Genomic DNA, 17576 nt, shown 5'->3' with positions numbered 1-17576 from the left:
AGGTTTTCGGGGTTACTACCCAGTAGTTTCATTTCTGCGGACGACAGTTTCGCTGGCATTGTAGCAGGCTTCTTCAGGTCAATGAAGTGGAGAGCAAAGCCAAAGGTAAAGTCCCCGCAGGAAACGATTGTGGGGTGTAGCGAGTCAATTGCACCTGTGGCAGAGCATATATCTGACAAACTTGCAGACCCCCTCAAGGTGCGGCTTCAAGAACACCAAAGACCCACAAGGAATCAACAACTGCGCCTCTCGGCCATAGTTGAGCACACGTGGAGTGGGCCGAATCACAATCCCGACTATGACAATGCGAAATTCATTGCCAATGAAAAGATCTACTTCCCTCGGATCATTAGGGAAGGTGTAGAGATAATGAAGACACCGAACAACCTCAATAGGGAGGGCGGATACAAGCTGCCTAACACAAGGAGAAGAGTCCTCAAGAGTAAACCCGGAGAGACAGGACAGAGCCGGGAGGTGGGGACCAACGAGAAGCCACCTGGGCCTCATGAACCAGCCAATGAGAAGACACCGGCCTCCAATGGGGTGCATAAGAGACAGGCGATACCACGAATCTCCACTTCATTGACCTGAAGAAGCCTGCTACAATGCCGGAAGAACTCTCGTCCGCAAAGTTGAAACTACGTGGTTGTAACTCCGAAAACCTCCACGTTGTGATCTTATTCTTTTTATTTATTACTTGAGTGACTTCTGACATACAGCGATGAAGCCAATTCACGGCAATTTTTTTTAGCAATTACAATAATTAGACACAACACAATAACAATATAAAAACTAACAAAGAATCAACCAGTAGATAAAGTGAAACATTAAATTGGCGGTCGGACGGGACGAAACTTGTGAGGTGAATTTCTTGCACGACAGGTAAGAAGGATCGATGTAAGGATGGAGAGAATTCAGATGGGAGGAGAGGCGATATTAAGTGGAGCACTTGGTCTAGGATTGCATTCTGGGAGTGGGAATAAGAAGGTGGAGTAGGGAGAGCAAGTGGGTGGAGCGAGTCCGTATTCTGAAATTCAACAATGAGAGTTCAAGACAGTCAGAAGTCGAAGTTTGGCGGCCTTGCTGACTTTTACACAGGGCCGCAATAGTTCGCTACGAAAAATTTCACCTTCAGTGATTAAACTTCTCTTGGGTTTTCCACCGGGTTTAAGGCCTCAAAAGTGCCGACGTTTCGAGCTCCGACTCGGCGCTTATCATCATGGCTACTGGATGCTGTGATGCGGGAATGGGTCTGCTTATATGTTGCCCTTCTCCGGTCAGGTTCCTCGGGATTGGCTGGTAGTTTCCCGCCTGGTGGGGTTGACTCCGGATTGGTCTGTCCGTCGTATCGTCCTTTCCCTGTATTCGGTCAGTTTTTTCAGAACGGGTTTCCAAGTGCTGCTAAGGGAATACCCTGAATCGCGATTAAAGTTCTTCCTCTCCAGTTTAATTTCGATGGCCTCTTTGGTGAGACGGTCCCAAAAACTTTTGGCATGACAAAGTATCTCTGTTTTTTTTCAAATTGAACTTGATGGGCGTGTTCGACACTATGCTCAGCAATGGCAGATTTTTCTAGCAGACCAAGCCTCAGATGCCGCCTATGTTCTTTAGGCCTTATTTCGATGGTGCGGCCAGTTTCTCCAATGTATTGCCTCACCGCACTCGATACGATACGACGGGCAGACCAATCCGGATTCAACTCCACCAGGCGGGAAGCTACCAGGCAATCCCGAGGAACCTGACCGGAGAAGGGAAGCATATAAGCAGGCCCATTCCCGCATCACAGCATCCAGTAGCCCTAATGATGAGTGCCGAGTCGGAGCTCGAAACGTCGGCCATTATGAAGCCTTTAACCCGGTGGGAAACGCGAGAGAAGTTTACTCACATCATTCGCCGGGAAAGTATCAAATTCTTCTTTCACCTTCATTCTCTTAAGTCTTTTCTTTGTTTGGATGGGAGCACAAAATTGATGGTAAGTCGGACTCTGCCTCCTCTCAAAATGGGGACTCTTTCCCCGCACATTACGCTGGTAAAGTCTTATCGGGTTTCCCACCTGGAGAGTTCATTGGAGGCCGATGTTTGAATGGCTGCCTCTGCCATCGAAACGTCGGCATACAATCATTTCACCAGATGGAAAACCCATTAAAAACTCACCAGCAATTATACTATCAGTGAATATGTTGCACTCACCTTTTTCTTCTCTCATTCTGTCTACCTAATTTGTAGTTTCTTAAAACTGCCTTATGTTACCGTTATTTTACGTGCGATATTCGCCAACAAGCTACATAGCTCGAGTGTTAATAGTATGAATTTGCATCCTGCCGTATATGCAACACACAATTTCACTTTTGTATCGCCGCGCAGTCTGGCGCACAGGAAAATGAAAAATCAAAGCAGCGACCCCTTTTGTTTTGTGCAAGCCGGCCAAATGGCATTGAAGAAAAATGAAAAATACTCGTTAATCCGAACGAAAATTTTGCACTTTCAAGGTATGAATCAAGGAATTAGTACTTTAAAGAAACGGTATAGTTGGGTTTTAAAGAGAGAAGAAATCGTAACATAAAGTACTTTCTCTGTACTTTTTCTCTTGCAAAAATGCACAAAATATATGAATACATTACAGACATGAGAGTTTTTTACCACTAGAATTGTTAATGGCATCTGCTAATGGGTAATGGCACGCAATTCACAAAACTTTTTTAAAGATAATACCAGAAGTAACATTGTTGTTTAACATTTGTCATACTTCTAAGGTTTTACTTTTAATATTTTTTCGTGCTTATGTTAGGTTTCCTTTCTTTGGTTTAGTTATGGGCTGCGTGGGTTTTTAAACTTTTAATTGAAGTTTAGAATAGAAAAATGTGTGGAGTCGATATGCTTCTATATGAAAATAATGGAACATTTCAAGTAAAATTAAAAGTTAAATAGTGCAATTTAACACTTTGCGTGCCATGGACGTAATATTACGTCCTGCTAATCCTTCTGAGGAATGCCATGGACGTAATATTACGTCTTTCCATTTAATTGGCTTTTTATGGGTGAAGCCGTTATATTTCCCCCGTGGTACTTTCCCAGTTTACTGCTTAGTGGTTCTGTTTTTTTTTTAAATCAACTGCTCGATAGAAAAAGAGTTCACTTTATGTCTTGAGGACGAAAAGCCCTGTATAGCCACCGGCATTCTCATCTTTGGCCACTTTGTGTAAAAATTCTTTGGGGCAATCGAATCGTTAGTTGAGGGTGCATTGACCCTTTTTGTCATTCAGGATTGATAATGCTTTGCTTGGAACAATGCTTTTTTATGATTTCTATGCTTTAAATAGTTCAAATTGATTGTATAAAAAAATTATCATGCTGTGGCGGTACATCATACGTTGCATCTTTTTTATTTTTCAAAAATAGTAGGTTTTCATTGCTAAATTATATATTTAAAAATTAACAATACATGTTATTCAACTCATTAGTTAATAAGAAAAAAGTCCATTTTTATTGAAATGAGCATAGATATAAACTAATTTTTGATGCTTTTGTTTTAAAAAATGTACGAATATAGTAACAAATAGCTGGATTTTTCAGTAGGGCTTTAATTTTAGTAGCCGGTACCCGAAGTGTTAAAGGGGAATACATATTTAACCCAAATATCAAGGAGTTATTCCGCTATTTTTGACGTTTTTTTCATTGAAAGTAGCGTAATGATAAAATATATCACTCCATCGCAAGTGGGCGAAGAATTGGAGTTATGGTTGAAAATATTTTGAGATGAACCAGCCCTAATTACCCTTCTAATTGGAAATGAAAGAAATAAATTACGCGCGAAGTTCGAAAAATGTGGGGCGAATTGATTGGTTCTGTGGTTGAGATAATTCTGTTCAATTCAAGCATTTGTTAGATTCAAGCATCTGGCACTTCATCTTGCGGTCCATTCGGTCTTAAGTAGGGTTTGCAAGTCGAAGATGATTGCCATGAAAGTAGTTCAGAAACGATAACCCACGGCTAATGACAACACCGAAGTGTTCCAGTGTGTCAATACGCTTCGAGATTATTGATATATAAAAACAGCAAAAGAAACGTCGCCGCGGGTGAAGGAAATATATTTTAATTTCCAAACTTCAATATACTCCTATGGTAAAATTTTTTAATCCATCCAAATGTAATAAAAAATAGTCCCGTAGCAGATGCAAGTTTATACTTACATATTTTCGAATCATCTCAACAGAAGAAACTATGAATCTCCAGCAAAAGCTTATCCATACATTGGGAGCGCAACTTCCACCAATAGGACAGTTTACTTCATCAAAGAAAACGGAAGGCATTGATTGCGATTCGTTACCCACCATTAGTGATATTCATTATATACAAATTATGTATTTTGTTTTAGAAATACCGGTTTATACGATGGCAATGGTCAATTTTTTCCTCATTTGAAAAAGCCCAGATTGGCGCCCATGCGATACCACTCCACGTCATGTCACATGGACCTAGTTTCCATACAAGTGGGTAGGAGTTTTACATCGACTGAGATTACCAATGCATGCATGAGGCACATAGCTCACGGAAACATCTCTTAATAATCACCTATTAAAATTGCCTAAGGTCGGAAAGATTCCTTCGTTTGATTAGGTATTAACAATCCATATTTAAGCCAAGTGCTACCAGCAGGCAGGGTACTCTGCTACCTGCTAGCATCCTGCGTCGTATCAGCGCTCAAAGCCTCGCCTCAAGGTCACCTCACTTGCGGCAGCGGGAACGAGAACGACGTCACACGGACTTTTCCTAGCGTTCATACTTAGCCGTCGCGCTTTCGGGCGCTTGAAAATTTTCACTTTTCATTTATTGGCGAAAAATATATATCGTCATGTAAAAAAATCTAAAATCGTGAAATACGTACTCCAGGAGTATTAATCTTTCTATTTAGGCAATAAAAAATAATAGGACACCCCACTATTGAAGCCTGAATCTCTTGAAGTTAGTTTAAATATTGAAATTAACACTTGCAACGTTTCACGATTATAAAAGAATTTTCGTCGACCTCGGCTTCAATCTTCGCGGTGCAAATGGTGCGTATTGCATTTAATTTACACAATTGTTTTATTTGAGTTGGGGAAGTAAGGGGAGAGAGGAGATGCAGACACTTGAAAAGGAATGAGAATGGAATGGAGAGCGGGTTAAGATGATGATTGGGAATGAATCAGAGAAAGTTGTGGTGGGAGTTGGTAAGGGAGGAGACGTGGGAAATGCAGCGTTTTTTGGGGTCAACAAAATTTTTCTCAGAAACACTCCAACATCCACGTGGCGGCGGTCTTCCTTTCCGGTGGAATTGGGGGGTGTTGTTTCGGGAGGGAGTGCATGCATGCATGGTTGCGGTGCCGTCGGAGGAGGCAGGCAGCCGGTCGGATTAGTGGTCATCCTAAGAACCTAAAGGTTCTTCTGAGGGCGCAGGGGGGTCGCTGGGCTGTTGGGTTCACAGTATGTCGTACAATAATCTACATAATACCCTGCGAGCCACCTCTAGGGAGTTTGGCAGGGGGTGACAAATCACCAACATGCAGCTTGCAAGAGGACCGCCACATGCACACCACACGGTCATAGAAATAGTACTCATACTAGTAAAATATACATGCTTATTCATAAAAAAAACTTGGATTTGCTCTAGGAATTAGTATGCATTAGCAAGGTTAGAGCTATGAAAAATACATGCAATGAGTGATCCTAGCAAGCGACGCCACTAATACTAATAATAATTGAGACGGTGCTATCTTTAATAGTACGAGGGAAGAATGGCATTTTTAATCTCTATGTTTTTCAGTCTATTTCTTTTATTTTATTCTCATGATCACTTCTACTTTAGTACGATGGCAATACATATAGCGGGATGTTTTAACACTTTGAATGGGGGAAGGAGAGGGGGGAGGTGGATTGTCGACACACACTATTTTTTAGATTAATAAGGTAGATCATGCGAAACACAGCTCGTGATCTTTCTTCACGGCGTTATAAAATCTGGTGAATCGAAAGTTGACGCACTATTTCAAGATTTTAAGACAGCTTTCGACACTGTACCTCACAATGAACTTTTATACAACTTAGAGTCATGCGTATTAAACGAAACAGTTGTAAACTGGATACGTTCACGACTAGACTTGGACTTTGTTAGGAAATCATTGAGCTGAAACATATTTAGATTAATGAAAAATACACTTTTCAAACAATTCCTGTCAGGACGAAAATGACAGATTTGTACGTTTTGGCCTCTAATTTGACGACTGGAGTTAGAATTTTTTACAATTTGGAATACATCGCATCATTTGTCAATTATTGAGCAAATAATACCTGAATTTGGTCGCCACAATTCAAAAATATTGTTTAAAAACAAGCCTTTCATTTCGCTTTAAACTTTGGTGATTATGGTCTTCAGACGGCTTTAGGATTCAACCAGGCGATGGGAAACGACTTCGATTGAAAGTTAGACCTGGAAGCAAGTGTTATTCTGCATATTTTCAAGGTTACCCCTGAACCCTCTAAAAATCGTATGTTTTTCAATGACTTCTTTTTACACCATGCACACTATCTATTGTTTTGAAAGAAAAAGGATTTTATGACTCCGGAACCCTGTGTGAAAATAGAACAAGGGCGTGTCTGAAAGAATATAGCAAAACCATCGGCATAAAACCGAGAGGAACAGGAAAACAAGCATTCAATGAAGCTGTAAGTCAGTATTGTTTGATGGAATGATAACTCTGTCGTCACCATAGACAGCAATACATGTTCTGTGCTTCCGTTGGGCAAAGGGAAACGTTTCAACAGACAAAAAATACTATTCCACTGCCTCGAGTTATTAGGGAGTGTATTAAATACATGAGGTCTGTACATACGTTATAATGCAAGTAAAAATTACTGCACTAGAATTAGGGGGAAAGGAGGTTCTAGTTTACGAACCCATAATTGGTAGGAAATGCAGTGTAGTTACAATAACTTCGGGTTGAGCTGGATAATTATAATTTTTACTCTTAAAATGGATTCATATCATATGCATAACAAAATTTAAAAATATAATAATACCTTTGATTAGCGATTAGATTAAATTTTTTAAGGATAAGGTGCGTTATGGAGCACAGCACTAAAAAGCATCATGGCAAATAGGAAGTGTATATCAGGTGGTCCTCATGCACCTTGTTAGAAAAATTTTCGTGATTGAATCTGATGCACCATATAGGATATGCTCGTTTCAAAGGAAAATAAATCACAGGAACTTTAAGCCATACTAAATTTATTTGATCTCTATGGAGCATGATATGCAATATTGGATAAAACTTCACAACAGTTTGCAGCAAAAATTTAAAAAATTCTAGTTAAATCACATCACATTCAATGAAATGTTATTTCTCTGAGTGTGCCTTGAATGGTATTGTAACAAAATAAAGTATAATACCACGAAAGAATATAATAAAATTATACCAAAAATATGCATACATTTACAACTGCAAATTGAAAAAAATCCCATCTAAGCCTTTGTTAAAGTATGACTGAAGATTGCAAAATTAAATTCTACATCACATTGAAATTATGCACCATATATCTGAAATTAATAATCTTTAACGAATATATTGCACTTCACAATATTATCCCTACATCATTATAGTTGCAAACTACAGGAAAATGTCTGTCAAGTGAATGGGTCAAACAAGGCCAGAGAAATGAAGCAAAACAAACCAATGTTCACTAAAGGGCTACACAAACATGAGAACATCCAGCATAACATAATTCTAACAAATAGGAAAGAGCGGCATATGTTGCAAATAGATATATGGGCACGATGACTTTCAGATAAACTGTAGGATTACATTGGTAAGCCAAATTGGCACATTCATTCCATTTACTTATAGCGTAAATGAGATGCAAAGTGATATATAATCAAAAATACAAATATCTCAGCGGCATGACTAGGAAAAGACTGACTAAAATTGTGTGCCCACAAGATTAAAATAGCATGCATCTCAAGATGTAATGTCCTACCCAATGAAAAAGTGCCATTTAGCAAACATGAAATCAACATAAATGTCTGAGTATAATCATAAGATATTTGTAATGATTACACTAAACACATGAGTAATTAAGTTAACCCAATTAAAACTGAGAGGCTTAAAGAAAATAAATGATAGCAAACGGGATGTTCCTCTTCAGCGCCAAATTCATCTCTGAAACAGAAAATATAAATTAATGGAATGAAAAGTAGTGCAATCACAAACAAAATGCAATGTCAAAATTAGGTCAATATTCATAGTGAGATAAAATATTACCTCCATTCACAAAAATGCAATGGCAGAAATTATAGGTAATAATTATTAAATATCTTCCGAGAAGCCCATGCTCTACAAGATTCATTTATTTTATGAGTGAAAAACATTGGAAGACTTTCCCTATTGTTTGGAATTTACAGATTTATCACTGGATTGATATATCATGGATTTGAATATAGACACTCTTCAATTTTCTTATATTATTTATCTTTAACTTCATTATTTATCCATTAGAGTTAGTTAGTTTTGAAGTCACTTTCTTAACCCTAGAACGACGGACTGGGTCCAATGGACCCGGTTGGTAGCTTTGAAAGTTTATAATCATGTCAAAAATGCTTGAAATTGAATTTGAAGCTGTGACTTTTCCTAAATGTACGTCCTTTCTTAAACTTATGACATATACGATCTTTAATACATGTTATCTTTTAAAAAGAAATCTGCATCTTGGAATATCAAGAAGTAGAATGTTTGACTAAAATAAATTGTATTTAAATATTTTAATATTACAAAACCCCACTCTCATTAAATCAAACTACTTAAAGAACACATAGGAGGAACAGCTAAGCATTGAGGAGCCAATGTACCAGAAGTTTCATTTCACCTCTAAATGCCAAACCAATGAGAGGCCCACTTTTGGAAAATCATGGAAAATTAAATTACGAACAAATCTTTCAACTATTCAAAACTTTTTATACATTTACATTTATTAACTACCAATTTATATACTAAAACAGCTTCAAATAATGATTTCAATGGTTAAATGAAGACCATGATGTAAAGAAAAAACCCTAAGAAATAGACGTAGGACCCACCTTTGCCCTGGCTAGAAGTTTTCCCATCACATTTTTAGAATAGAGAGAGAGGAGGAGAGGGGCTTGCTGCTGCAAAATAGCTCTTCCTTGTGTGCATCCATTATAAGCGATAAGACGAGGGACAGCTGCCGCAAGCCAACATAACTTTGCCTTTGGTGTCTTCCCATTCAATGCATAAGCTATTATCCATTCTAATTCCTCTCCCCTCTTCCTCCTCTCCTCAAACTCCTCTATAGCCCTCATCCACTCACGCTCTCGTTCCACATCTCCCTTGCTATATGGCCTCCCCTCATTATCGAAAACTAATTTCAGAGATAATTGTGAGAGGGCCCAAGCTAACCTAGCACATTGGACACTCTCCCAAACACCAGAAGAATCCTTTGCACCGAAATACACCGTCTCACTCTCAAAATCACAAAATGATATCAATGCACTCCCATTCCCCTGAGTCCCATCAAAATCCACAACCTTCTCCTTCATCCTTCCAATGCTATAAGAATCATTGTCCACCATCACCCTCACCCGACCATCCCCACTTAAAAACTTAATAACACAAGCAGTGAATCCATCTCCATCATACAGTCTCTCATACAATCTACGCATTTCATCAACTCCGTTTCCATACACTATCCGTGTCTTTCGCATCATGGCGTCCATGCACTCCTGCCTTGCTCTGGCCGGATCGGATGTAGGTTGACTTAAATACACCTCCTTTCCCAGACCACACTTGATAGATGTCACGTCCTCCGCTGTTGACGTAACGGCCCCTTCCAGACAATGCAACAGTACATCGCATCCACACACTTGCGCTTTCAGTTCCTCCAACGATGAGCTCAGCTGTCGCACAAGAGATTTCATCTCTCGCCTCAATAAGTCCACAGAGGACTTGAGAGATGCAATATCACCTTCTGGGCTAGCCACGGGTGTCACATGATCAGTGCTTCTACTCAAAGATGCTTCCAGACGACGCAAAATAACTTGGTCCCTCCTGTGAACCAACGTAACCAAATTCAGAACTTTTGAGCGTTCTGCATCATCAGGGAACTGCCGCACCATCTCCTCAGCTGAAGACAATGCATTCTGTTGACTTTCATTTGTAATGTCTGTGTCAGCTCCTCTTGCCAATAGCTCCTGCACCCAATCAGCTTTTCCAAGTCCCACTCCAACATGCAAGAGTGTTTTCTCCTTTATCATTCTGCTATTCACATCTTTCAACTTGTCCAGTAGGTCTTTATGCTGGAGGAATGAGCCAGTCACCAATCCAGCAAGAAGCCTCTCCTCAACAAATTGCTCAGCATTGCTGTTAGAAATGTTGCTCACCATGATTGGGGCAAAAAGAAATAATTAATTTGAGCAGAAGTGGATTCAGAAGAAGTTGGCTGTATAAAGCAGGCGTAGTGGCAATGGTCATGAAGGAGCAACACACGATCTCAGCGTTGGTTCGAAAAGAATAAATGTTGACTGCAAAGAAAAAGAAAAAACATCAAATTATTATCTTAAAATTTGTCAATAGCAGTGTGGGAACATAACAACTAGCACTAGCGTGACCCAAGAAAAAATATCTCGCTTACTATGCAATGCAGATTAAAAAGGAAATGATATGGAATGGCATTTTTGAAATTCAATTACTTACAACCATCGTTTTTATGAGGAAGTAATTCTGCTGGAGACCAAAATAGATATAGCTACGCCAAAAATGTCGGGACAGTTTTCTACCAAGCAGGAGTACCGATCGTTTATTACGGAACCTCTAATAATGAGGGAAGTGAGGTTAGAATGAAAATAGAGACGATATGCACGAAAATCTATGATGTGACATGATAATATGGGAAAATAGGCTGATGAAAAAAGGAGAAGAGAAAGAAATTAATTAGAACAACTGAAGAAATTTGTCAGATGCAGGTGCTACTTGGTGGAAGTTTGAAATATTTAAAATGAAGACGGTAACACATTTCCTCAATATTTAATGTACAATTCTTGTACCAGATGATGACACTGTGAGCCGAAACGCATCATACACATTGAAATGTTGTGGAAAAGTGTATTCCTTCCTAAAGTAAGATCATAAGTAATCGTAAGTGTGCCTTTCCTCTTGTATTAAAATTGAAAAAAGTGTTCCTGATTAACTTCTTAATGGCGAATGCCAGCATAGGTGGAAATACATCATAAAATTATCAATATTTGCTTGGTTACTTTCTGGACGGCAATTCAAGTATAATATTACTTTTGTCAAATGAAACGCAGTCTTATTCCCCATGGTACCATTCATTGAAAGCATGCTTGCACCATGTTTTCCTCCTCACTTCCTTTTCTCTTCTAAGAAATGCAAATTACCTTAGTTCTCAATAATCTTCCCCTTATACACCATCACTTAAATTATGTTACTTTACTTAACCATGGGACTACCGAATCGACTGAATAACCTTGAAATATGTTGAAAATGGAAAATAGCCTCTTTTTAAAGATTCCAACTGAAGTACATATGTAATTGGTGATCCTCTTATCTCCATCATTCCATCTTTACGCTGAAGTGAAGATGTGGCTAGAATGGAGGTATTTTCAAAAGGGCGATGAGCTTCAGGACAAAGCCAAAATTAATGTAAGCAATTGGCGGAAGCATCCTATGAAGAAGGTATAGCAAATCCCGTCTACAGGCACCACCAATTCCTCAATCGCCGAGGCGATTATGTCGAAAGGACACCACATGTGTGCTCAATGTTTGGCAATGGAATAATTTTTAAGCAATCACTTCGTCTTCTGATCATGACCCATTGGAAGTTGAGAAAAACAGCCCACGTACATAATGGAATTTTATAAGCTGTGCAACTCTCATTGTTGACAGTACTTTTTTTACAAGATTGCCATTTTTAAGCTTTGAGTGCCGGTTGCTAAATTTAAAGCCCTACTGAAAAATCCAGCCATTTTCACTAAATTTGTACATTTTTTAAAACATTAGCATCAAAAATATATTTATGTTGATGTATACTTCAGTAAAAATGACACTTCTCTTCTTAATGAATGAGTTGAATAACATTTATTGCTAATTTATAAATATATAATTTAACAATGAAAACCTACTGTTTTAGAAGATGTCTTCATGTTTCTGGGCTTCACCGCGTGGATTTTTCTTAATCCACGCTGTGAAGCCCAGAAACATGGAGAAATCATCTAGACAATGCCGTGGAAAACTACGCATCAACTTTACTGTTTTTGAAATATAAAATATTGCAACATATGATATACCGCCATATCATGCATAACAATTTTTAATTACTATCAATTCGAACTATTTAAAGCATGGAAATCATAAAAAAGCATTGTTCCAAGTAAAGCGTTATAAATCCTGGATGAAAAAAGGGTCACTGCACCCTCAACGAATGGTTCTTTCCACATAAGAATTTTCACACTAAGTGGCCTAAGATAAGGATGAGAGTAGCTGCAAAGGACTTTTCGTCCTCAAGACATTAAAAGAACTCTTATTCCATCGAGGATTTGATTTTTGAAATAACAGAATCACTAAGCAATATGGTGGGAAAGTACAATGAGCGAAATATTGCGGCTTCACGCGTACAAAACCAATTACAGTACACTCCCGATTATCCGGGATAATGGTGGGGAGAGACGGCACGAATAATCGGAAAACACGGATAACCCAAACTTTCTCTAAAATGTCTTGCATTGTTCATAATTTAACTAAAACAAACTATGCATTACTATTCATGCAGTTATTATGTTATTATAGAGTGCTTCCCGGACTGAATGAGAGGTTTCTTCGCCAGTTCGCGATCTTTTAACCGGAGCGCGGTCGCGCACTGCGAGGCTTGGAAAACAGGAACACGGTACTCCCGTGAATGCAGCTAGCGCGCGATCGCTTCCATTTTACGAAAGGGATTCTAACGGAAATAATAATCCCGGTCTATCCTATTATTAATTCAGTAATTCCGATGATTTTTCGTCCGATTGTACTTTTTTAAAATAAAGATCGCGGGAAAAATTGAGCGAGAGTGAAAAAAAAATCATGCACGGATAATCCGCAACCCGGATTAACCGCAGCCGGATAATCGGGAGCATGCTGTAAATAGAAAGACATAATATTACGTCCATGGCAATTTTCAGAAAGATCTAAAGGACGTAATATTACGTCCATTGCACGCAAAGTGTTGATATAGATTTTAAAATGCAGAATGGCTTCAAAATCCATTTCTGCACATGGAATTTAAAACAATATTAGCAGGCAGGGCCCCCGCGGCTAAGAAGATAAGATCTTGAGCCCCAGCCGAGGGCCCCAATTACCCCAAACCACCCCTGCTTATCTTCCTTACATACTCCACTTCTTATCTCCCCCTGATATCCTATTAATCTGCATTGGAAATTTCTCATCGCCAGTGTCTTGGTGTACATGAATGAAACAAAAATGGATCATATGGATAACGCCATTGGATATTTCACTTATCTGATTTTTATGGCATAAATTACTATTTAAATTCTTCACCCTCGTGGCCCTATTAACATACACAATCTTGTCCTGTTGTTTCAGTAAAATGGAAGTCTATACAGATGTTAGAGGTTGCCTCATATTGTGTAAGTTATACTGGAGCAAAAATTTACTATCTTTCACTCATTACACATTGAATATTTTTACTAGAAAAATGGACGGAAAATACAATTGTTTCCTTTTAAATAGTAAAATTTCCTTAGTTGCACTATGCTCAGACATTGAGAGTGCATATCCAGATTTTGGGGAGGAGTACAGGTGAACGTTTCCCCCTGATTCTTTAAAAAAAGACAAGATTTATAATATGGATTTCATTGCGTTTGTTTTGGTTTGAGTATCAATCATAAAATGTCATATTAATAACATTGCTGTTGAAATAAAGAGAATATTTTGTACTCTAATTCTGTACGTTGCTCTTAATCCCAAATATAAGAAGACACTGGCGTTCACAGGTAGAATATTAATTTAACTGTGATTTAAATGAATATATAACAAGCACTATCTCTCCATAGACATTCTCCTATCTCCTACGAAATAAACTCAAATACCTCTGGAAGCATCCTTTAATCACAGAAAGCCACAATAATTATTTAAAGGGATATGTAGTTGTAGAAAGAATTGTAAAAACATATTTAGACCAGGGTTTCCACTCAAACTTCATCACAAAATTCACGGTTTTTCCAGGTTTTCACAGTCTAAATGTCATCAAATTCACCATTTTTAGATCACGCATTTTAAGCAGAAATGTTGATCATGTACCAATTATCAGCCAGACATTAACTAAAAATGTAACAAACGCAAAAGATGCCTTCATTGCAAACGCAGAAATTAAAGCGCTATCTTTTATGACGTCTACTATAGCTAGCAAAATTCAACTTTGGCTAAAGGGAAAATGGAGGGAGCAGGGTGGCAGGAAGGAGAGAAGAAGTGCCCGATTTTTTGCCAGGGTAAATGTCTTCCAATCGCAGGCTTAAGGTCAATGTGCTGTCATGGCACATGGACCAATTAATAATTGTGCTTCGAATACACGTGTGCAGAAAAATGTGTGGACAGTAACTGCATGTGACTCGGCTTTGAAACATGATCGAAAGAGAGATTTTTCTTTCGATCCGCCAATCCTAGTTCTACAATCAAGTTTGAGAGATTTCTAAGGTTTCACGGCTCTTTCCAGGTTTTTTAATGGTAGACGAAATTCAGGGCTTATTCACGGTTAAACGGCTTTCACGCTTGAGTGGGGACCCTGTTAGACACATCATCTCATGCCACAAATTAAAATCTGAAAGAAAGCGGGATAGAAAAATAATTCAAATGAAAACATGTTTTATAATAGTCGTTAGCCATAATTAGTAAATATATTGCAAGTGTGTAAACTGTAGAGTACCCACTTTTTACTTCACTAAGATACTGACTTTATTTAAGAAGAGGTATGCGGGGGTGGGTGTGAGAAATGCAGTCCAAAGTTTCTTGTTTTACTTTGTGGAACCACGACATTTGAAATGAAGTTTATTCGAATTATATTCCACCATAACCATTAATATTCAACGAACCATCTCCTCAATCTCATAATACAGCTAGCCTGCCATTGTTCATTTCGCCATTTTGACTTTGCTCTTGACCACTCAGAAAAGAAATTCTCGTAACGAAAGTATTGCCTGTGGACAAGTGCTCTGGAGTACTTCCATCGGGAGCGCAGTGTACCATTCTTTGAACCATTCCCAACGGTAACGGAGATGTCTAAATAGTCTTATCCCCTTTCAGAATTATTCTCTATCACCTCACCATGAAAAGTAGCTCACCGAAGATTGTATCTTTAACTTTCAATCTGAGCGTAATTTTGTTGACGAAAATTCAACTGGGTTATTTAGGATTGTGATAATTGCATATGATGAAATAGAACTTCAGGTGTCACACTTGCTAGACTTTTCCATGTTCAGCCAGACTTTGAAATTGATGCTAATCAATTTTTAAAATTTAATTATTTCAGTTGGTACTGTTTCGTTTTGGTTGCTAGGAAAATTTTGTTTTTCTGCCTCTCTGAAGAAATGAAATAGTAAAATTGGGAATTATGCCATTTCAGGACGTCCTTTATCTCTATTTCATTTTTCTAACAGTTTTTCTCTCGTAATATTTGCAGAATAATAAAACACATTTTATGCATAAATTATTAGCAAGGCCACCGGCCCAACATTTTCTCCATTTTTACAGTAACATATGGCCTTTCTAAAATATTTAAAGTAACACCGATTGTTTTAAAAAAGATATGGTAGATATTCTCGATAGTAAGATGAGTGTATATGATAGATTTTAACAGCACATTATCCAAAAGTCAAAAATATTCAGATCATAAGAACTGACTAATGCTAACCTCTGATTGAGGCAGTTAAAAATTTATTTCGTACATATCTTTTTGCGATAGCACTACGTCTCGTGGAATAGAAATTGGTGGATTACATTTGAAATAAATTTTTGGAACAATGTTCTGCAACTATGGAGTAAGTAAGAGGTACACTGTGGTGAAAAACCTTTTTTGGATACAACAAAAGAAATACTTGCTCTCCATCCTTAGCATACATGACGTTTAAACTCTGTTGGCCGATTGTATAAGATAAAATGTTTCACTTGAAAGGCATGCTCAATTAAAGTAAGGCAATCATGCAGTAATGGATACTTCAAAGAAAAGCATGGAATAAATGTATTCAAAACTACTTACCCAATAGATTAGGCAATCTGGTTGAAATCTGTAAATGCTCCTTCCTTGGCTCTCCTATTTCCAATACAGAGAAGGCAATCCTGAAACGTAAAATAAATTAAGTTTGTTACTGACATGGGAAAATTTTTATACTTTTTTAAAGCAAACTTTTCTCTCATACCTTTTTTAACTCACAGAAATCTCAATCGCAAATGATACAATAACACTTCTCAAATAGCAGGAGTTTAAGAAAAAAATGGTGCATCACTTTGTCAGATGCTATTTGCACAATATAGGCTCATCCTGTGGCTTAAAAAGAGGCCTTTAAACGCACAGAGAATGGGCTTAACTAATCATTAGTGCCTTATAAAAAATGGAAGCATAGGGATTACCAATTTACAATAATGCAAGACATCGCTCTGGCAAAAATAATTGCGATACTCTCAACTGAACGTAATGGATAAGAAGGATATATATAACTTTTTACTTTTTTTCTCCGGATTGGTTGTGATTTATGGTGAGATTACTGAGACATAGGATCACGAGATGAAGATGAAGGTAAAGGATTCTAAGCTGAACACACTGGCTAGCCTCTACCCCCACGGGGAATCCAGATACGAAAGCTTGTAGGCGTTGTGCACACGAGCCAACAGTAAAGCAAACTAATGTTCAAGAACTGCAAATGCTTCTTCATCAAAACAATTTGAAATCCAAACGTAAGCAAGTAATATTAAATAATCACATTCAACAGAGATAACCCATGAACAGCACTATCGAAAAAAATAAAAGGTAGGTGCCAATTTGTTTATATAATTATTCATAACATAATGATAATATAATCCGTTCCATGGTTGGGAGAAGAAGGTCACTTTAGCCGGCAGATTTTTGCAAGACGAACGAAGAAATGATTTTTCTATAAATAGATTGAGAAATGAAGGTTATGTGAGGCTTACCAGGTCCTCTAGTAAATATTTAATTAAAAAGTTAATTTTTAAGACTTTTATGTCCTTATTACTCCAAAATGAGACCATAGCGATAATTACTTACATTTAAAATAGTAATTTTGAATGTATTAGAAATTAAAAAATGCAGTGATCCCTCAGATTGCATGCCAAAATTGCGGAGGCCTGTATAAATGAAAACACCCTCTGAAATAAAAGTAAAAAATGATCAGCTCACGAGAAATGACTAATGATGGCCTCTTAGTAAGATGGTACAGAGCTCCCACAAGCTATTTTTACGCACTAATGTTGCGATAAGATTATTTCTCCTTTAATGTAAAAATG

At 37.9% G+C, this 17576-nt stretch overlaps 1 protein-coding gene across 1 annotated transcript; it reads right to left on the bottom strand.

Annotated features, from left to right (window-relative positions):
• Window positions 1-7247: 7247 nt before the first annotated feature.
• On the bottom strand, window positions 7248-10431 carry LOC124173323. Its single transcript, XM_046552851.1, has 2 exons — window positions 9107-10431; window positions 7248-8192 (listed from the first exon to the last, which is right to left on the bottom strand). The coding sequence occupies exons 1-2, from the start codon at window positions 10427-10429 to the stop codon at window positions 8187-8189; spliced, it is 1329 nt and encodes a 442-aa protein (XP_046408807.1). The 5' UTR covers window positions 10430-10431; the 3' UTR covers window positions 7248-8186.
• Between the last annotated feature and the right edge of the window lie 7145 nt (window positions 10432-17576).

The sequence above is a fragment of the Ischnura elegans genome, assembly GCF_921293095.1.
Source record: "Ischnura elegans chromosome 13 unlocalized genomic scaffold, ioIscEleg1.1 SUPER_13_unloc_4, whole genome shotgun sequence".
Classification (NCBI taxonomy): Eukaryota; Metazoa; Arthropoda; class Insecta; order Odonata; family Coenagrionidae; genus Ischnura; species Ischnura elegans.
The sequence above is the reverse complement of the archived record's forward strand: the minus strand, read 5'-3'. Positions and strand labels throughout refer to the sequence as shown.